The sequence below is a fragment of the Hemibagrus wyckioides genome, linkage group LG19 (genome assembly GCF_019097595.1).
Source record: "Hemibagrus wyckioides isolate EC202008001 linkage group LG19, SWU_Hwy_1.0, whole genome shotgun sequence".
NCBI lineage: Eukaryota > Metazoa > Chordata > Actinopteri > Siluriformes > Bagridae > Hemibagrus > Hemibagrus wyckioides.
Genome location: NC_080728.1, coordinates 7,008,181 through 7,030,000, shown reverse-complemented (window position 1 = coordinate 7,030,000; position 21,820 = coordinate 7,008,181). Strand labels below are relative to the sequence as shown.

At 39.4% G+C, this 21,820-nt stretch overlaps 1 protein-coding gene across 4 annotated transcripts in view; it reads left to right on the top strand.

Moving 5' to 3' along the window:
* vezt (vezatin, adherens junctions transmembrane protein) overlaps positions 1-17,014 on the top strand; it is a 27,749-nt gene extending 10,735 nt beyond the window's left edge. For 2 of the 4 annotated variants that reach the window (XM_058416674.1, XM_058416672.1), the window contains exons 4-12: positions 73-257; positions 352-636; positions 2,381-2,530; positions 2,636-2,783; positions 3,713-4,041; positions 4,158-4,351; positions 6,553-6,650; positions 7,676-7,880; positions 11,595-17,014. In XM_058416674.1, the coding sequence (XP_058272657.1) occupies positions 73-257; positions 352-636; positions 2,381-2,530; positions 2,636-2,783; positions 3,713-4,041; positions 4,158-4,351; positions 6,553-6,650; positions 7,676-7,880; positions 11,595-12,160 (2,160 nt within the window). In that variant the 3' untranslated portion in view covers positions 12,161-17,014. The remainder of the gene's footprint in view (positions 1-72; positions 258-351; positions 637-2,380; positions 2,531-2,635; positions 2,784-3,712; positions 4,042-4,157; positions 4,352-6,552; positions 6,651-7,675; positions 7,881-11,594) is intronic. The other 2 variants (XM_058416675.1, XM_058416673.1) reach the window with 1 other exon arrangement.
* The last annotated feature ends 4,806 nt before the right edge of the window (positions 17,015-21,820 follow it).

Here is a 21,820-nt window from a genome sequence, read left to right as displayed (position 1 = left end):
TCTGTACATCCTTTGTTTTTGAGAACGTTTGTACATTCTGATACTGTTTGTGTGTGTGGTGTGTCCTGGCAGGACGCTGCGTTCCGGCAGTACTCTCTGCGCTGTGTGTTGTCTCAGGATGTGCTGTTGCAGGAGGACGTGGAACTCATTGAGCTGTTAGACCCCAGTGCCCTCTCTCTGGGATCCACAAGTACTGCCTGTCCGAGTGCCACCTCAGCCCTGCCTGCACCCCGCTACCTCTCCACACCATCGATATGGTACACACACACACACACAGTCTGAAATGTCTAGGAGGCAATTCAATAAGCTTTACCTCTTTATATATGTCTGTGTATGTGTTTTCTCTCACAGGGATGTCTCTGTACTGGTCGGGCTGTTGGCCATCCTGGTCACGGTTTGGTGTTCTTGTCCTGACGATGGACGAGGCCTGCTGTGGTTGTGTGTTTGTGCGGTGTGTGTCTTATGTGTGCGTCATGGCGTTCATCTGTGGCACAAGGCAGCAATGCAGCAGCAGGTTCAGGCTCAAGCCGTCCATCTGGAGAGTTTAGTGATCAACAGTCGAGCTCTCACCAGCCTGGCACGCAAATCGCTCCGTCTCATCCAGGAGACCGAAGTCATCTCGCGGGGATTCACCCTGTAGGTGTCCCCTCACATGCACACACCAGCTTTGGAACATATCAGGACATTGGATTATACATATGTAATATGTTATAATATCATTTCTAGACCTAAATCTAACTTTAACCTTAACCTCAGAAAGCCAAAGTGACCTAGTTTTAACATTTTGACCAGATTTCCCAGGTTGACCCTGAAAATTCACAACAGCACTGTGTATCATCTTATGTCCTGTTAACCTTTTGCCACCTAAGCTTGTGTTTTATTAAATTATGTAAAAATTTTTCACATAAGTAAGACTTGATATAGAACATAAAGTTGACATTTGGTGTGTGTGTGTGTGATTGAGTGAGTGAGGGGGTGGGGGTGGAGTTTAGGTTGCATATAACCTGTTAGAAAACCATTTTATCAGCCAAATCCAATATACATGTACACATTATAGGTATATAATTACTGACAGTAGCTCACCTTTGTCAGCTGTTCTATACGTCATCGGTTATATTTTGGGGGTGTAAACATACACTATACAGCCAAAAGTTTGTGCCCCCCAGGCTATCAAACCCCCTATGTGTTTGTTTAACATCTCATTCCAGATTTAGTCCCTATTTATTGTTATAAATCGCTCCATTCTTCTGGGAAGGCTTTCCACTAGATGTTGGAGCGTGGCTGTGGGGATTAGTGATCATTCAGCTACAAGAGCATTAGTGAGATCAGACACTGACGTTGTAAGAGTGAGGAGGTCTGGGGTTCAGTCGGTGTTCCAGTTCATCCCAAAGGTGTTAGGATTTTCTCAGATACGGCCTAATGACCAATTAAACCCAGACCCTCTCTAATCTAATCGGGTCTCTTGCATATGTTGTATAAAAAGTAATAGAGTCTGATTGGATCAGAATCATCCTAACACGGTTGTTTGGTTTGTAATATCTGTATATTTCCATGCTTTGTGTAGTTCTTTACCGGTTGTTGCTTGGTGTTTGCGGTTGGTTGTGTTCTGTTTCATGTCAGGCCCTGATGTGACCCTTGTTTCTGTGTTGTCTGTTCATATTGCGTGTGGGATTGATGCTAGTGTCCTTTATTGTCCATTTGAATGCAATTATGTGTGCGCTGGTCTGTCTGATGTGTCTGTGATGTGATTTTTATTATGAAAAAATGCCCCAGTGGATGTGTGGGTGTAATTTAGTTTCTGTGTTCCAATATTAATTGAATGAACAAGGCCAGCTGTTCTCAAAGTGGGGTTTGGGTTCCCCTAAGGGGTCTTATGCTTTTTATTATTTTGTAAGAGTGGTGGAAATCACATTATATCATGAGGATTTTATAGTTATGGGCTTGTGTGTAGTTGTTTAACTGCATAATTCAATTGAATTGGTTTAATGCAAAGATCAATAACTTGGGGGGGGGGGCTATAAATAACATCAAATTGGACCTAATATCTTTTGAAATGTTCAGAGATTAAAAGCTCCTATAAATAACCAAAATATTATTTCAAACAGCCTGATATTTTGATGGATTTGATATTTTATGTTCATAAATTACATCTGAAGTCTGCGGAATGTATTTAGCCGCAGTCTCAGGCTGCACAGTTTAAGAGCCTTGAACTAGACCATTGAATAAGGTGTGTGTTTGTATGTATGTGTGTGTGTGTGTGATGCTGCGTGTGTGTCATTTGTATGTTTAGAGTATAATGATTGGGTAGTGTGTGTAAATGTATGTCTGCCCTGATGGTTCTCGGACGTCTGCACAGTTGGATCACGTTTCACTTGTCAAGTTTACTCGACAGGGTGAGTGCGGCCTGTCCCTTTAACAGGGCGGGGCATCTGCGCAGCCAGCAGTTGATTGGTTTGAGGAAAGCAGCCTACCAGAGTCTCCGCTGCGCGTTCCGTGCCTCCCGCATCTCCACCTGCATCATGCTTAAGTCATATCCTCTTCAACAACTGCATTACTCCCTGTCCCTGTAATAATGAATTAAGTTTTGTGTCACTTTACACATTATTATTATATCAGATCCTTAACGTCGTGTAACGTTTCCGCTCAACTCCGAGATCGACAACGTCACCAACTATGTGTCGACCGTACCAATCAGAGAGCTAGGTCTGGGCCTGGGGGCGGAGCATCTCTCTGATGAGCAGGCACAGGAGCTGACCAATGACTACAGTTTACCTGCTCTCAAAGTGAGTAAAACTGTTTGCTTTGCACATTCTCTTAAGAGTTGGTTGATTTATATGGTCAGGTCACTCTAAACTTTGGGTTTCTACCCAAGTTCATGTAAACTAAGCACCTGACCTTGCAGCGCCTTCTATAAACATGAACCTGCTAAAGCATTCTCTGTCTAGTGCACACCCTAGGGCACCACTTAGTTTCAGACCAGCTTTTCATTTGTAATGATGGAAAGATATGAGGTGCTCTACTTGTCTGAGCAGAGACTTGTGGTGGACATCATCAGCGTGGTCTACAGATGGCGTGATATAAAATCCCACTCTAGGTGTGTTTTATTTAGAAGTGTGCCGCCTGTATTGCTGCCAACTCGGCATCACCCTAGCCCTTCTCCAGATGCTACAGGTTAACATAGCTGCTCCCGGTGGTGTGATAACAGCTTTCTAGTCAGTCCAAAGGATGGGCAGTTTCTCATTACTTTGTGACATACCTTATCCTGATGATTCTCACTGCCCCTGAGAATGTGATGTGGAGAGCAGTGGAAAAAATGGTAGTTACATGTGTAACTCTTGGTACCTCAGATAATTGCCAGGGTTCCTTGTCAATATGAATCTGCTCTGTGGTTCCAGTTTCCAGCGTAAGATATACAGGGAATGGCGTATATATTGGTATTTAAATACATCACTTCATGTGTCACTTCATGATTTTGTTGCAAGAAGAGATGTTTTTAACGTGTCCAGTTATCCAGGTTACATAAAACCTTCAGTTGTACATCTAGGTAATAATCAGTAGTGCACTACTGTATAACTTCAGCAATGTTTAATGATAAAACCTTTCATATGTTTTTATATCATCTTTTGTGTAATGTGATGATGTTTTTAATTTGCTGAGAAAACCCCAGAGTTTGTTCCTGGTGAGATTGATTGATTGTGCGTCTCTTTCTCAGTTGCTCTTTCAGTTGTGGGTGGGCCAGAGCTCGGAGTTTTTCAGGAGATTGGCTCTGATGCTGTCCTCTGGGAGGGCGGAACTAGAGTCTAAACCCCACCTTCTCGCGTACAACAGCGTGGCCACCGTCACTGCCTCCCTTCATCCTTCCCTGGCATGTTGCCTTGGTGACTTGCAGCGCAGCTATGAATTCCATCGCTACTTTGAGATGCAGCAGCAGGCGCAGAACTCGGGCCGAGCAAATCGAGCGCGACAGAAATGCAGAGAGCTCAACTCACTGCACACGTCCATCCGCAGCCTTCAGCTCCACCTCAAAGCCCTGCTCAGCGAGTACGAGCACACACATACACACACACACACACAAGTGGTTTTTACTTAACTAAACTGATATAAATGTTACTGCTGTTTATTTGAACATCTCTCTCTCTCTCTCTGTCCCACTCCAGGGTGATCATTCTGGAGGATGAGCTGGAGAAACTGATGGTCGCTAAAGAGTCAGAGGAGGTGACATGTGCAGGTTACCAGGAGCTCCGTGAGCGCCTGCATCTCCTGCAGCCTCACATGCAGGCTAGCTCCTGCTGCTGGGAGGACATGACTGCTCAGGTGGAGCGCATGCTGCGCAGGGTCACACACTGCCCAGGTCAGAGGTCAAACTCTTAAACACGTGCTACGACAGCCACAGGCTCAGTTTTGAGCATGTGAACCTTTTTCATTTCTAACCTAAACTGTTTCATTTATAACCTAAACGTTTATGTACTAAGGACCGTATCCAGAGTTGGAGGCTTCAGTTTAAAAGTTCTCAAATCATAATGTCTCCTATCCTGTACAGAAAACTTGTCCATGGTGTCAAGGATAAGCCGATTAAGCACTCGTCTGCTACACATACAGCTCGGTTTTAAGTTAATTCATAACTTTATTCATTAATTCTCTGTCCTTGAAATAAGTCTGTCCCTGATGATGAAGTCTCTGAAGTCCTCCTCTGACTTAAAGGTTTATTATGCAGAAAAAAACCCTTTACTTTAGTTAAACGGGACAATAATTTTGATAAATATAAACTGTCATCTATAAATATTTAATGCAAATACATCAAATGGCATTTTATATATCTTCTACAGCCCAAAACACACATACTGTATATTAGCATGATATATTAAGTATGTTCAGCCACTGGATCTGGAATAAAGAAACCGTGCAACAATAATGTGCTTAAGTTCAGATTCTTGTATAACTGAGACAGGGATCTCGCAACCTTATTAATTCTCATTTTACGTAACCTTATTAATTCTCATGTGCGCAATTCTTGCATAACCTTCTGAATGGCACTCAAATCCATTATTACGTCTGAGGGCTGAATCCCAGCATGCACGATTTCACTGTTAAATCCTCACCGCATCTACTTAACTGTTAACGAGGGCAACATGGTCTTTACAGCAGAGCGTCATTTTATTAACGCTTATTAAATCAAAATACTGCTCTTCTCACAGGAGAAATAATAGGCTAATGTGCTCGAGTAACATTTTTAATAATACAAATACAATGAAGGAAAAAATGTACTATAGATCATTGGGACTCTGATGAGCTGACGATTACGGCTATTATGTAGACAAGTACATAGTTGTCTAGCAAGACGGATTGAGACGGAGCCTAATTATAGACTTCTATTTTTCTGACTTGCTCCCGTTCGACAGTTATTCTAGGAGCTGTAGAGGAAAAGGGAGTGAAAAAGCTGTGTGTGTGTGTGTGTGTGTGAGAGAGAGGGTAAGGGATGCGTCCTAGTTTTTATAAAGACCTAGCAAGTCATCTATAATGAGTCAAGTGAATTTCGTTCAGTATTCAGCAACTTTTCTGTAGCTCACAGGTCAACGCGGGACAGTTGTATACTGCCAAATGCTTTCCATTCAGTCAGTGCTTTTCTCTGCTGTAACAAAATTGACCTGATAACTAGTTGAAGTGGGTGCTGACAATTTTATTACATGCTCCAGTCTGAGAAAATGAAATAATTCCTGGATCACACAGGGCTGTGTGATCATTTTATTTGTATAGAGCTTTCAACATAATCACAAAGCAGTTTTACAGTAATGTATAAATTCGGGATATGTATTTTTAATCGGTTTATCTGTAATGAGCAAGTCAGTGGTGATGGTGATGAAGAAAAACTCTAAGTAAATAAATACACAGTTTATTTTAAAGTATGTTAGTCAATCATCAAGGCTCAAACAGCTCTACTACACTCATATGTATGTAGTTAATGCACCTGTCATGGCATGGACTTTGCATTCTATGTATAAGTATAATAATTTGTAAAATACGTGATTGCACAAGTGTTCAGTCCCAATGTTGGAAGTTCTGAAGTCATATAGTAATTAGCTGAATGGACTTCAACCATGTGCAGTTAAGGTGTCATGTGATCTCACTACAAAAAATCCATCTGTTCCTGGGGTTTGTTAAAGAACATACCTAAACAAAAAGCATCATGAAGACCAACAGTGCTATGAAAAGCTATTACACATGCACACATTTCCCATTTTCCTCTCACTTTCCCTCTCTGGTTTTCTACCTAATTTATTTCTGGCCAGTCCTCACCCACCAGTTACAGTCTCCTGTATCCTGCTAACTAGCTATAAGAGCTGTGCAATGATATAAATGATTATAAAGCCATAATATAATGAGCTAAATGGTTAAGCCGAAGGAAAAATCAAACAATCTGATTGAATGCACACTAGAATTTAGTGGCCTTTTATTACAGTTATTAGCAAAGAGCCTTAATCCTTGGGAAAATTGGGAAATCTGGTCTCCTGCAGTTGCAGAGCATGTGACAGTGTTTTTGTGCATGTTTGACAGGAAGTGAAGATAGTCCAGAGGAAGCAGCTGGTCCTGTCCCACCTCCTCCTGTCCCCATCTCACAGATTGATGACACAGACCCCGTCCCAGAGGAACAGGTACGGTGTGAAGAGAGAGAGAGTCAGAGAGAGAGAGAGAGAGAGAGAGTCAGAGAGAGAGAGAGAGAGAGAGAGTCAGAGAGAGAGAGAGAGAGAGAGTCAGAGAGAGACAGAGAGACAGAGAGAGAGAGACAGGGAATGAAAATGACTTCTTTCAGATGTGCTACATGTGCTTTCATCTAGAAATGTAAAAGACTCTGCTGACTCAGCAGAGTTTACTTGTGTACAATACATCAAAGAAATTCAATGTTTGTCTGAGCAAACTACTACACTGTGTATATAAAAACATGATTATATTTTGATCCAAATATCCTCAGGTCACTGATTTTATCTTGTTGTAATCTGTGCTAATGCAGTCCTACAGAGCTAGTAATCAGTGATTTTCGTTCCTGTCTGGATCGGATGTCCGCATTTAAAAAGCCATCTGTCCAAACAGACATCTCTGTGCTTTTACAAGCAAATGTTGTCTTTTGTACGTGTATCCAACGAATCCTGAAATACTTCTGGCAATCACAAAATGATCAGTGTCACTCCTGTTCTGTAAACAGAATTAATGGGTTGTTATTACAACATCTATAGATAGACTACAGATATCCATCCATCTATCCATCCATATTATGTAGCACTTATCCTCTGTCCCAACACACTTTGGTCACTAGGCAAGTGGACACCCTGGGTGGGGTGCCAACCCCTCACAGGGCACAATCACACACATACACACACACTACAGACAATTTAGAGAACCTACACCTCATGTCTTTGGACTGGGGGAGGAAACTGGAGAACCCAGAAGAAATCCCTGAAACGTGATCTCTTGACCTTGTCTCATGCTCATCCTGCATGAGACATTCATCCTGGTTCGTAGAAAATACGTATTCTGGCACTCATCCTGTGTTGACTCACAGACACCCAGATATAAGAGTTTTTTCAAAAACAAGACACACAAAGATTTGATTACAGATGTTATCATGTGATAGTAATACCATCAGCATAGAGATATTGTGTGTGTGTGTGTGTGAGAACAGGAACTGGAGGCCTACGTCTCTGACTCGGACTCAGACTCAGAGTGGCGTGGGGCTGTGGACATGCTGTCGCCATGGGAACGGGAGCGTCAGCGGCGTGAGAGGGAGGAGTCACGCAGAGTTTTACTTGAGCTTAAGTCCGTTCTGGGGATCCGAACTTCTGAGGGAGAGCGAGACAAACGCAAGCTGCTGCTGTTCAGTGACAAAGGTGTCTCTCTCTCTCACACACACACACACACACACACACTCATAAAACCATACACAGACACCTAGACAGCTCTTGATATGTGTGTACATACAGATGTGAAGCTCTTTGGCCTCAGTATTGTTCCTCCTTCTCAGTAAATAGCTGTCTGTAGACAACATTCAGCAAGAAAGAAATGCTGTAAAGCAAAGATTCCAAAGAAAAGTTCAGCATTTGAACATTTATCAGTAATAAACTAAACAAAGCCAATATTTGGAGTACCCTTGAGCACAGTTAGTTCAGGAAATTAGCTGATAATTGTCATGCAGAAATATAGAAAACACTGAGAAACCATTTTCTTCTTATGGTGACCTTTAATGTGTAAATAAGAGTGACCAAGGCAGGACCTGAAGACTGGCAACAAAGAAGTCGACCATTTTGTGTGGTTAGCGATTCAGCCATGACTCAGCATTGTAGCTGTAACTAGCTGTGACTTTTTAGCACTCTCCCGGAGAAAAATGCAATTCAGCCATTTATCTTTCCTTATTTTCTATATATATTTAGAATCCATGCTATTTATAGTCAGGGCTCTGAACTGGTTTGAGGAATGGAATGAAAAAAAAAAATAGAGAAGATTCTGTTTCTTCTATGTACAACTAGATGACTGGTCTGGAAAAGAGACAAATCTGTTGATAAAAACGATTTGATCATTATGTCCGATAGCTGATAACTTCTCTCCAAACTCAAAATTTTCTTTGTATCGTCATCATCACGACTCAGATTGGGCTCAAATGGTTAAGGCTCTGGGTTGCTGATTGGAAGATCAGGGGTTCAGTAGTGCCAAGCCACCACTTTTGGGCTCTCTTAAACAAAGCCTTTAACCCGCTCTGCTCCAGAGTGCTGTATCATGGCTGCACTCTGACCCCGACTTCCTAATTTGGGATATGCAAAGCAAAGTATTTCACTGTGCTGTAATGTAAATTTGGCTTCTACATCATTCCTTTTGTATGAAATTACTGTATGAAGAAAAATGAGCTAAATTACACTTACTATAAGCATTAAACTGTAAACATTAGACTGTGTTGGGTCAATGCTTATGGAATAGATTCAACACTGGGATAAATTCTTGTGTCCAGTTTGAAAGAGTCTAAGCAGGGCATTCCAGTCTTATCTGCTATCAAGCCTACACCTAATTCCACCTGTTTAATCAGTTGCTTTTGGCTTTCTTTAGACTCAGGTGTGGCTTCTACTTGTTTGGAATGAAAACCTGCACCCGGAAAATTCCAGATAATCCTGTATACACCCCTGGTATAAACTATTAATGTTAGTATCAGCTACACGGTCAGTATGTCTCGACTGTAGGACAGTATTCCTCATGAACTGCTGTAGGGGCAAGAAAAATCTCATGTGTGAGCCTCCATTAGATGATCCTTTAAGCTGTTTGTTGTTGCGCTAGACTCTTGAGAATAAAAGCAAACCAGAGTTGCTGTCAAACCCGGACTAAGCATGAGCATTTAGTTATTTAGTAACTCTGATGACATCTTCATTGTAACATTGTAAAACCTTGTATTAGAACTGTTGTTATTGTGTAAATTGTGTAAGTTAATTCAAGTACTTGTAGCTACATGAGGGATGACAAAATAGCACAGTTCCGTAGCCTGTGGATGAGCGTGTGGAAACGATCTAACGAATACAAACACAGCTGCTGCGTCTGATAGCTTTCCGAACATGAATTGAATTTCGCCTTGTAAACATTTTGCTGTCGAAAAACGCAAGTGCCCTTTACTCAAACGGTCATTAGCGACATTAGCTAGCCATCTGCTCCAGCAGCCTGCCAGATTAAATTATTTACATATATATATTTATTCACGTTTACAGCATTTATATCTTATCCAGTGAATCTTCCAGAAGTGCTCTATAGCCACCATATCCTCCTGCTAGGACATATAGCTCAGGACAGAAGGATATAATTAGACTAAAACCCTTTCTTAAATAGTAGTTGCTATGGCAAAAAAATCAACAAAAACATCAAAATCTAGGGATTAGAAATTTAATTAGCACACATTTACTGTAACCTTTTTAAACAGTGTAAATTTTTATTATTTTGTCGTCTCTTAAATACCTTAGGTAGCAGCACTAAATGAGATCTCTAAAATAAGATCTTAAAATAATTGTAGCACTGAGCATTCAGTGAACGTTTGCACCTTTTGTAATACAACCACCTGGCAAAAAGTATGGAATTGGAAGATGTTCATTCAATTGTTTCATTGTGTAGAAAAAAACCCAATCACAGACATGCCACAAAACTATTTTCATTTAACATTCCAACCTTCTGGCTTTATGAAACACTAACAAAAATAAAAAAGAAAGAAAACTGTAGTCAATTGCAACTGTTTTTACAGATCAACCAGAGGAAAGAAATATGGAATCACTCAATTCTGAGGAAAATATTATGGAATCACCAAACAAAAACACCATTAGTACTTTGTTGCACCACCTCTGGCTTTTATAACAGCTTGAATTCTCTGAGGCATGGATTTAACTATCGACAAACAGTTTTCTTCATCAATCCGACTCCAACTTTCTCTTACTGCAGTTCACCAGATCAGCTTTGCATGTTGGAGCCTTGTCCTGGACCATTTTCTTTAATTTCCACCATAGATTTTCAATTGGATTGAGGTCCGGACTATTTGCAGGCCATGCCACTGACATTATATGTCTTTCTTGAAGGAAAGTTTTCACAGCTTTTGCCCTATGGCACGATGCATTATCATCCTGAAAAATGATGTCATCATCACCAAACATCCTTTCAGCTGATGGAATAAGAAAAGTGTCCAAAATCTCAATATGACTGTCATCTCTCCCATACCTTTACCTGACATACAACCCCATATCATTAATGATTGTGGAAATTTGCATGTTTTCTTCAGGCAGTCGTCTTTATAAATGTCATTGGAACGGCACCAAACAAAAGTTCCAGCATCATCACCCTTCCCAATGCAGATTCGTGATTCATCACTGAATATCACTCTCATCCAGTCATCCACAGTCCATGATTGCTTTTCTTTAACCCACTGAAACCTTGTTTTTTTTCTTATGAAAAATTCAATAATCATCCAAGTATCTACACACAGGATTAAGAATTGAGGGGATGTAAACTTTTAAACTGGTTCATTTGTGTAAATTAAGTTATTATTTTGTCTTAGACTATATCTAAACATCTGTTATGTGAATTTGTAAAATGGCTTATTCAGGGTAGAACTAAATACAGTGGTACCTCGGTCCTCAACCACCCCTGTGTTTGAATTTTCGGTATTCGATTCCAATTTTTGAGTCAATTTGACCTCGTTGTACTAAAATATTTTCGGTGTACGACTCGACCGTCAGGAACGCCGGTTCTTGTTTCGTACAGGATGGCAACGAATATCAACATTTCGAACAAAATTTGAACGAATGTTATCCCTGATCATATAATTTTATTTATGAATATTTTGTAGATTCTGCAAGGTGTCTGTAAAAAAGTGTTCGGTGAAGAGGATTTATGGATGGATGGATGGATAGATAGATAGAAGACATGTTAGTTGAGTTTTATCATTCATCATAAAGTAAATAAAAAATAATCAGTGAAATCCTGCGTAGCTACGTGTTCTGTGGTTCTTGCTCTGTGATGCTCTTAATGTCCAGGGTCTATAATGGTCAGTCACTAAATCCCTCACTCACTCTGTTTCTGTGTTCCAGCTGCAGTGGGTCAGGTTGCCACGGAGACATCAGATCATCACCCAGAATCCTCAGCGGGTCCAGGCTGCACAGACCTTGCAGCATCTGCAAGCAACCACATCTCCCAACAGTCTTCAGGAGGAGAGGGGGAGGAGTTAAAGGAGGATGGAGGAGAGGCAGTGAGAGACAGTATGGAGGACAGAGAGACCGACGTAGCTGTGACTGAATTCTGTTGCGGCGATTCTGAGAGCGCTGCAGAAACGCAAGATAAGACAGGCGAGGAAGAAGGAACACGGCTCTTCCAGTCAGACGGGCTGATTAATGAGGAGGCGGACCCGGACGGATCGCACCCCCTCACTCCCAGAGTCCCCACCCTCTCAGTGATTGACAGACTTACAGAACTGCATGGCTCTGAAGTGCTTAGCATCGGCTCGGCTCTGGCTGCTCAGGTGGCCGCTCGCTCCCACACTTTCACACACCTGCAGGAATGCACCTATGGGGACTCGGATGAGGAGGAGAAAGAGGAGGAGGAAGGGGAAAAGGAAGGAACATCGCAGCTAGAGGGAATGGAGACAGCAGAGAAGTGAAGGACAGGAAGCTGAACTGTTTTAGTATATTACAGGTTATTTATTCCCATCTGCCCTAGATTTATTTATTGAGCTTGAGGTCAGGACAGCAGCACATGTAACCGGTGTGCAAGTGAGTTTTATATGTCCGTCCTTTACGTGCCTCCATGTGTGGTCTTGTTTACATTCTGTCTACTGTCACATAGTCCATCCCGTCCCCTGTTTTCTCGCATTATGCCTCAGGTACAGGCTAGCAAATACAGACACGGAATTCTACAGTCATTTACATCAAATCTTATAGGCTTATTATTCAAATATTAGGCTTATATTGTAAATGTGTACAGTAATATTTTGGCTACTTATTGGACCGTAGATAGTTTTTTTAAAATTATTATTATTCCTAAACATTATACCAACAGAAAACAGATTCAAGCTGACAATATTCATAGACCTGCTTGTTATTGTGTTTGCATTGTGCCCTTTTTGATTCAAATGACAAAAGTCAAACAAGCTAATAATATGAACACTTCATAATAAATAGAAAATGAAATAAAATCCCCTGGCTATTTCACAGATCCACACTGAGGACCCACTAATCTGTAAGATTGTTCGTTTTAACCATTACACTAACAATTTACTTTTTCAAGTTGGTGAATCAATGTGCTGTTGTTTTGTTTTTTGTTTTTTTTGTAATAGACTTTTACACTGAATAAATGAATATTTAAAGCAGTGTAGTATAGAAAGAAACCAGCCTCGAGCTTTGATTTTGTTCAGATTCTAATAATTTTGCTGTATGTGGATGTCCGATTGCATTTCCAGTTACTTTTTAAGTATGGAAAAAAGAAAAGAAATGAATTCACACATGATTTCCCTTTATTATAATTGTAGCTGATCAGCCAAGACATGATTGACATCTGACTTTTGCTCATGTTAAACATTGAGGCTTCAAGATGTAATAAAACCTTTAGTCAGCATTAGGTAATATGGCTGCCTTATAACATAATGGAGCAGAATGTTATTAATTATTGAGTTTTTACACTCACTGTTCTTGGCTGAACTTCATGTAGTCCTTTTTGAGATGCTTTTCTGCTCACCACAGATGTAAAGGCTGCTTGTTTGAGTTACCGTAGCCTTCCTGTCAGCTTTAACCAACCCGGCTGTTGTTCACTGATCTCTCTGATCAACCAGGCCCATAGAACGGACACCCTGGAACTCCCTGGATGCATTGTTTTGCTTTTGCTCCATTCTGTGTAAAGTAGGTACTGTTATGTGTGGAAATCTCAGATCAGCAGGTACTCAAACCAGCCACGGTCTAAGCCACTGAAATCCCATTTTTCTCCTTTCTGATATTTGATGTGTAGATGGATCTGCATTATTTTTTGCTTCTGCAACATGATTGGCTGATTTGACTAACTGCATGAGTGAGCTGATTCTTATTAAAGTGGACGCTCATGTGTAAAGCAGATTGCTTGGTTAATCGAATCCAATAGGTTGCATCTAAACCTAACTTAAAAACAAGCAGGATTATAAATCATGTCAACTTGAATCTAATGACGGGTTTAATTTGAATTCTGTGAGAGAAATTCAGAAGTGTTAGAAAAAAGGCTGTATTTATGACTTTTTTTTTTTTTATAAATTGCCAAACTATTATAGTACACATTTATCTAACATGCATAATATTTGAATTGTTCATAAAAATAAACCTGTGCTGAGAGTCTGTTGTGCGTAGCTCTGTCTTTACGCCGGGGGTCGGCTTCAGGGAAGGAACTTCCACTTTTATGTGACTTTATTTACAGCAAGCAGAATGATGGGTGAGTGAGTAAGTGAATGAGTGAGTGACTGACTGGATGAATGAGTGAGTGACTGACTTTGTGAGTGACTGACTAAATGAATTAGTGACTGAATGAATGAGTGAGTCATTGATTAAATGAATGAGTGAGTGTGACCGACTGAATGAGTGAGTGAGTGAACGAATGAATGAGTGAGTCAGTGATTAAATGAATGAATGAGTGAGTCAGTGACTTACTGACTGACTAAATGAATGAGTGAGTCAGTGATTAAATGAATGAGTGAGTGTGACTGACTGAATGAGTGAGTGAGTGAATGAACGAATGAATGAGTCAGTGATTAAATGAATGAGTGAGTTACTGACTGACTAAATGAATGAGTGAGTGAGTCACTGACTGAATGAATGAATGAGTGAGTGAGTGACTTACTGACTGACTGACTAAATGAATAAGCGAGTGAGTGACTGAATGAACGAATTAATGAGTCAGTGACTTACTGACTGACTAAATGAATGAGTGAGTCAGTGATTAAATGAATGAATGAGTCAGTGACTTACTGACTGACTAAATGAATGAGTGAGTCAGTGATCAAATGAATGAATGAGTGAGTCAGTGACTTACTGACTGACTAAATGAATGAGTGAGTCACTGAATGAACGAATGAATGAGTGAGTCAGTGATTAAATGAATGAATGAGTGACTTACTGACTAAATGAATAAGTGAGTGAATGAATGAGTGAGTCAGTGAATGAGTGAGTGACTTACTGACTGACTGACTAAATGAATGAATGAGTGAGTGAGTGCATGAGTGTGAACTCATTTTAATGTATAACTGGACTGTAGGCTGCAGCAGAGACCACATCACTACCTCTCTGTAATACCGGCCATCTCTGTGCATCAACCACACCACTTTCTGAACCATGAAACAGCAAAGAATTCCATCATGTATGACACACGTTCTTCAGGATGTAACTGGTTAAGCCCTTAATATGGTGTAGGTTCATATTAAACATACTACGCCTTGGAGACCTCACTGTAATATTAATAACGTAACTGATATTTGTTTAAATCTTAAAGAACACCTGCATTAACTAAGATTTATTCCGTTACCAATATGATATTGATGGAGTTCATTTGTGGAAAAGTGAAATTGAATTAGTTCTCATTTCAGTCTGGACAGGAGCACAGTGTGCAAGGAAATAAATCAGCCGCTCATGCTATTATAGGAAATGAATCCTCTCACAGTCCTGCAATTAGCCAATGATTACGATTTCCAATGTATGTTATGATTTTGATTCTTTTATAGTTACAGGAGAACATTCCAGAAGAAGTGCTACTTACATTAAAGCAGCTATTTTTGCTTTAACATCCTCTCTTGAAGCTAACAAGACTAATAGGATGAATAAGGCTAATGGCTGAAGGCAATAAGACTAATAAAAAATGAAATGTCCTGAAAACTTTCCTGGGTCAGAAAACTTTGACACGTGAGACTGATTCCTCACTCTAGCAACTACTATTTGATTTCCTTGTTAAATAAGACTTTTTCTAAACAAATGTTCTTTATCATTAGATTAAGTGAAGTATGTTGATTATTTTGATTATTAATTCCTCTTCCACAAAAATCTGACTGCACTAGTAAATTTTGTATTTATTAAAGAATGACCAATACATTACTGTTGTCGGAAATGAATCAACAACTTCTGTCCAATCAGATTCAAGAATTCAGAAACAGATTTAAAACATGCTTGAGATCCTGGTTTATGATCATTTCTGTCCCATCACGTATTTCTATTAAGCCTGCATCTCAATGTTAATGTTTCAGACAGTCGGACTCGATCAGATCGGCTGTGTGAGTTTGTGTGTGTATTTTTGCATTTCTGTACTGAAGGAAAGAACTGAACATCAGATTAATTACTGATGATTTTATCAACAATATTGACAGAATTGTGTTTCTATGCCATATAGATCTACTGCATCAAGGTTGCTGGTGGAAAAATGATTTAAGATAATCTGTAAAAGTGAGTAATAGAAAAAAATCGATCTATTTATTTTCCACGAAACAGAAGAGCTGTTATAGAAACTCAACAGATGATCAGAACGAAGAACCGCTGTGGCATGAGATATAATATTATTTTACTCTGGGGTTTTAATGCTTTTAAAACGTGTTACTTGAGCACTCAGGAGACGAGCTAATCAGTCTTAATGTGAGCTAATTTCCTTGGATTTATTTCTCGTCATGATATGAATAAACATTAGCTGATGCAGGTGTTTGTGAAAACTCAAAACGAGTGCTGAGTGCTTTGTTAATATGACACAAGGTGATGATTTGTTCATGTTAATTACTACAGTAAATAATGTTCGTTAAAGGATTACGGTTCCCTTAGCCAACATTATGGTGTGTATTCATAACACATCACTACATTTTCTTTTAGAAATTTTAAAGGGCTCTTTAGTGTCTGCTCGGTGATCCTTTCACATTAAGGGTTCTGGTAATGGTGGGTGCTGCTGATGGTCAGTAGGCAGAAATATACTGTGCATAATCTCTGAATTATGCAACTACAGGTAACAAAACAGTCATTTATTACCTCTCGAGAACGCACCTCGGCTCTGTTGAAGTCTCTCTCAGCTGTCGTGTGTATCTGAGTTTATTTTCTGTGTATAGTCCCTGTATATAAACCTTCAATACCATTTAATAGTCCATAACACAAATACATGCCTTAAACTACTCTGTTCTTGGATAAACTGGCATCACTGAGCTTGTTTCTTTGGGAATTTTCCAATGATTTGAGTTGTAGAGACAATCTGACATGGATGCATCATCCGTCGTCTGTGTATCTGTTACTCTGATGTTCGTGTCTCGGTCTTGTGCTCGGTGATTTCTGTACTTTTTCCATGTGTAATCCTGAACTTCCCCCCAAAGCAGTTGTGACTATGACGGATACACTGCATGTGAGCGAGCAGGTCTGTGTGTGTGTGTGTGTGTGTGTCCTCACACCTATGCCTTGTTGTTACATTCATGTTGTTAATTCATTTCAATTAGCAAACCTCGCCTTATCATTTGTAAATAATAAAGGAGTGTTCAAGCAGAGCTCAGAGTTTTGTGCTTGTGTAGAAGTCATTCATTGTGTAAAAGATGTCATTCATGGTTATGGATTATCCTCATGAACACACTAAGTGCCTCCTAAACACATCCAGTTTGCATTACATATCGTGGATCATCAGGATGGAAAGTGAAGGTTGAAAATGTCTAATAATAACAAGACTATGACGGATAACCTACTCGATTTTACGAATGTGTTTTAGATTTTGTTCTAGCTTCACCCACAGGGATGGACTTATATGTGGATATTGTCCTGCAAAAGTAACTGGTCTTAGACATATTTGCTAATGGTTCTGTACGTCACACATACACCATTTGTGCTTACACTTTGTTTGCCATATGCTATTTTTGTGGAAAATAATTAGATTAGACATTAGAATTTTAGAATAAAAAAAATAGAATTATTCACTTAACATAATATTTGGGGGGCCACAGTATTGCATATAAACAATATGTTTAAAAATATAGAAAATATTTCTCTATATAAAAAACCACAAAATAAATAAAATAAATAAATATCTAAAAGTAACTATATAAAATACCAATATTTAGAAATTATAAATAAAATATTTAAATAAAATATATAAATATATAAAATATATATAATTGCAGGCTTGCTTTTTCCACCAACAACCTTGATGCAGAAGTAGCTTTATTTGGCATAAAAACACAATTCTGCCAATCCTGTAGATAAAGTCGTAAGTAATTAATATGCTTAGTATTCATTTTTTTTATTTAATTAATTTATTTTTATTAAAAGCTTTGGCAAACAGTAAGATTTAGGTTCAATGTAAATAAATGATGGGGCAGAATTATAATAAGCCAATACCTGTCTGTCTCAAGCATGTTTTAAATCTGTTATAACTATTTTCCTCCCACTTTCTTTCCTCCCTATTTGTCCCACCAAATAAAGCACATCAGGAAAATGTGAGGGAAAATATGGATATTAATTTTTATGTCAAGTGAAAACCTATTACTTGGGATTTGTTTTTATCCAATGAATGAATGTAAGTAAAAATATATTTTCACTGCACTTAGAGTTTTGGCATATCACCAGCATTTTTGAGCTAGTTTCAGGTATTTTGGCTTGAAAGTGAGTATCAACTCTGTTGATATGGTTGTAGGAGTAGTTATCGGTCCTAGGAAGTGTGTATAACTTTTCTATAGTGTTTCAGGCTTATGGAAAATTCCCCGATATGAACCCTCATACCTGTTCTGTTAAGATGGTAGTAATAAAACGGTAAGTACACACACTTCGGGAAACAATGGTGAAAGAGAGGAATACAAGGCAATGTTTCCATCTGGTGGACACTTTTAGAAGCTAATAAAACCCAAGACGAACACTTAACCTTTTACATTTAGCCATTTGTGCTGCTATGTACTGTAGACTGATTTTACTTGCATTTACATTGTTGATACTTGACTCTATTAAACTACTTTACTGTCTCTTGCCCAGCTCAGTGTTATTGCTATTCTTCTGACAGAAGAGTCAATCAAAATATATCTAGCCACTGTGTAAAAAAAGGTAAGCTGTGTCTCTATGTATAAAGCATATGAGGTACACTGTCATGTCCGGTTAGAAGATACTACATACATCACTTTGCATAACACCCCTTCTCATGTCTTCAAGCCTTAAAAGGGCAGCAAACATCCTAAAGGACCCTTCTCATCCTGGACATCACTTATTTAAACTCCTGCCCTCTGGCAAACAATTCCTGTCCATCACTTCACTTAAGAACAGCTTCAACCCCAGGACCATATGGGAACTAAATGCTGCTGGCTTGTGAACACACACACATAAACTGAAGGATCGCAACACTCTGATCCAGTATTTTTATACACAAAACTTATAAGTTTACATTCTCTGTATAACTCAGTATGTGTCTATTCATATATTACTCAGTATGTTTACATTCTGCTGCACTTTATATTGTAGATTATTGGGCATGTTTACATCCCGTGACATTTTAATACCCCCTCATTACACACAAACCCCTATGTTCGACTATTGAGCAATAACTTATTTATATCGATATATTTATATCTATATATAATATTTCAATATTTATACCTTATACATCACATACAATAATTGGCGTATTTATTACTATTGTCTTGACTGCAGCTGTTTTTATTACATTTGTTAAAATGGATGTATAGTTTGTACCATATTATATGTGAATTGCACTGTAAGGACTGCTCTAATTTCACTGTACTCAGTATAGTGACAATAAAAAACGTAAATCTTGAATGTAGCTCGCTTTACTCACATTATAGTACTGGAACAGGTCTGGGTCTTCACACGTTCCAGTAAAGGGAAAATATAATGCTACAGCATACAAAGACATTCTTTGCAGTTATATATTTTTGCCAGTTTGTGGAAGACCTACATATTGCTCAAATCATTGAATTCAGGTGTTATTTTTCAGTGGTTGGACTCGGCCCCTTAGTTCCAGTGAAAGGAACTCTTAATGATTCGGCATACCAAGACATTTTGGACAATTTCATGCTCCCAACTTTGTGGGAACAGTTTGGGGATGACCCCTTCCTGTTCCAACATGACTGCACACCAGTGCACAAAGCAAGGTCTATAAAGATATAGATGAGACTATGAGCTAGACCTTCTCAGCTGTTATAGCTGCAAAGGGTTGTCCGACTCCATATTACATTCATGGGCATGTGAATGCAGATGTACCAAAGCTTTTGGCAATATGGTGTAAGTGTGATGGTCAGATGTCCACATTTGTTTGGCCATATATGATCCTATAACATGCTTTTATTGCCCTGTGTGATGGAAACATGCAAGCTGCTGAAAACTCATGTGTCCTAAATATTATGAACTGAGTCCCAGACTATGCTCAAGCATGATATAAGATATTGTAGAATGTCAATATCATTTGCATAATCATTTGAGGAAGATTAAACAGAAAGCCATAAGGAAGGACTGTTTTCAAATGTGTATTATATTGTGTTCGCTGTAATGCCTAGTGTTATTGTGTTATTAAATATTTGGGAAAGTTCACCCTGTTTATATTTTTCATTTGGTTTTAGTTTCCCCTGTTTGTGTCTCATTTTGATAGCTCAGCACTTCTTCTTTTTTTTTTTACAAACATGAAGAAAGCTGATATTTTTTGTTATAAAAAGAATACTACTTCCAATACAAGTACACCTGGATCTGGTTACTTCAATATACAAGTCTCCAATGCTGATATCACAGAAATCTTGCCACATTTAGTAGTAAGGTTTGGCAGACGCCCTTATCCAGAGTGACTCACAATTTAACTCATCTTATATAACTGAGCAATTTAGGGTTAAGGGCCTTGCTCAGGGGCCCAGCAGTGGAAACTTGGTGGACTTGGGATTCGAACTCACAACCATGCAAAGGCAGCTTCTTCACCACAACCATTACAATGCTGGACTCTACACTCTGGACTCTTTTTAACTGCCTATAAAAATATATATTTGTAGATTTTCTTCATGTACATTGTAAACATCTCTCTATATATTATTTACTGTTGTGTATATACAATGTATGTATATCTTACACTATATATGTGCATGACTAATACTTGCATATAATATATTCTTTTATATATATATTCTTATGAGTTTTTCTGTTATAACATAACGTAATGTACCATATGTACAGCAATTTATGCACTAGCTACTGCATATATTCACTTCCCATAGCCTTGGTATCTATCTATCTATCTATCTATCTATCTATCTATCAATTTACTTACTTTCTTACTTTCTTACATATATACACTGTTCAAAAAAAATTAAAGGAACACTTTTAATCAGAGTATAACATCAAGTCAGTTAAACCCCTGGGATACTGATCTGGTCATTTAAGTAGCAGAGGGGGTTGTTAATCAGTTTCAGTGGCTTTGGTGTTAATGAAATTAATAACAGCTGCACTAAATGGGCAACAGTGAGATGACCCCCAAAACAGGAATGGTTTTTCCCTACTCATCTTTTCTGACTGTTTTTCACCAGTTTTGCATTTGGCTAGGGTCAGGGTCACTACTGGTAGCATGAGGCAATACCTGGATCCTGCAGAGGTTGCACAGGCAGCCCAGTTCCTTCAGGATGACACATCAATATGTGCCATTGCCAGAAGGTTTCCCAGCACAGTCTCAAGAGCATGGAGGAGATTCCAGGAGAGACCCAGTTACTCTAGGAGACCTGGACAGGGCCATAGAAGGTCCTTAACCCATCAGCAGGACCAGTATCTGCTCCTTTGTGCATGGAGGAACAGGATGAGCACTGTCAGAGCCATACAAAATGATCTTCAGCAGGCCACTGGTGTGAATATCTTTGACCAAACAATCAGAAACAGACTTCGTCCCCTAGTGGGCCCTGTGCTCACTGCACGGCAATGGAGAGCTCGATTGGCATTTGCCATTCAACACCAGAATTGGCAGGTCCTTCACTGGCACCCTGTGATTTTCACAGATGAGAACAGGTTCACCCTGGGCACATGTGACAGACGTGAAAGGGTCTGGAGAAGCTATAGAGACCAGTATGTAACATCGTTCAGCATGATTGGTTTGGTGGTGGGTCAGTGATGGTCTGGGGAGGCATATCCATGGAGGGACGCACAGACTTCTACAGGCTAGACAGTGGCACCCTGACTGCCATTAGGTATCAAGATGAATCCCTTGAACCCATTGTCAGACCCTACGCTAGTGCAGTGGGTCCTGGGTTCCTCCTGGTGCACGACAATGCTTAGCCTCATGTGGCGAGAATATGCAGGCAGTTCCTGGAGGATGAAGGAATTGATACCACTGA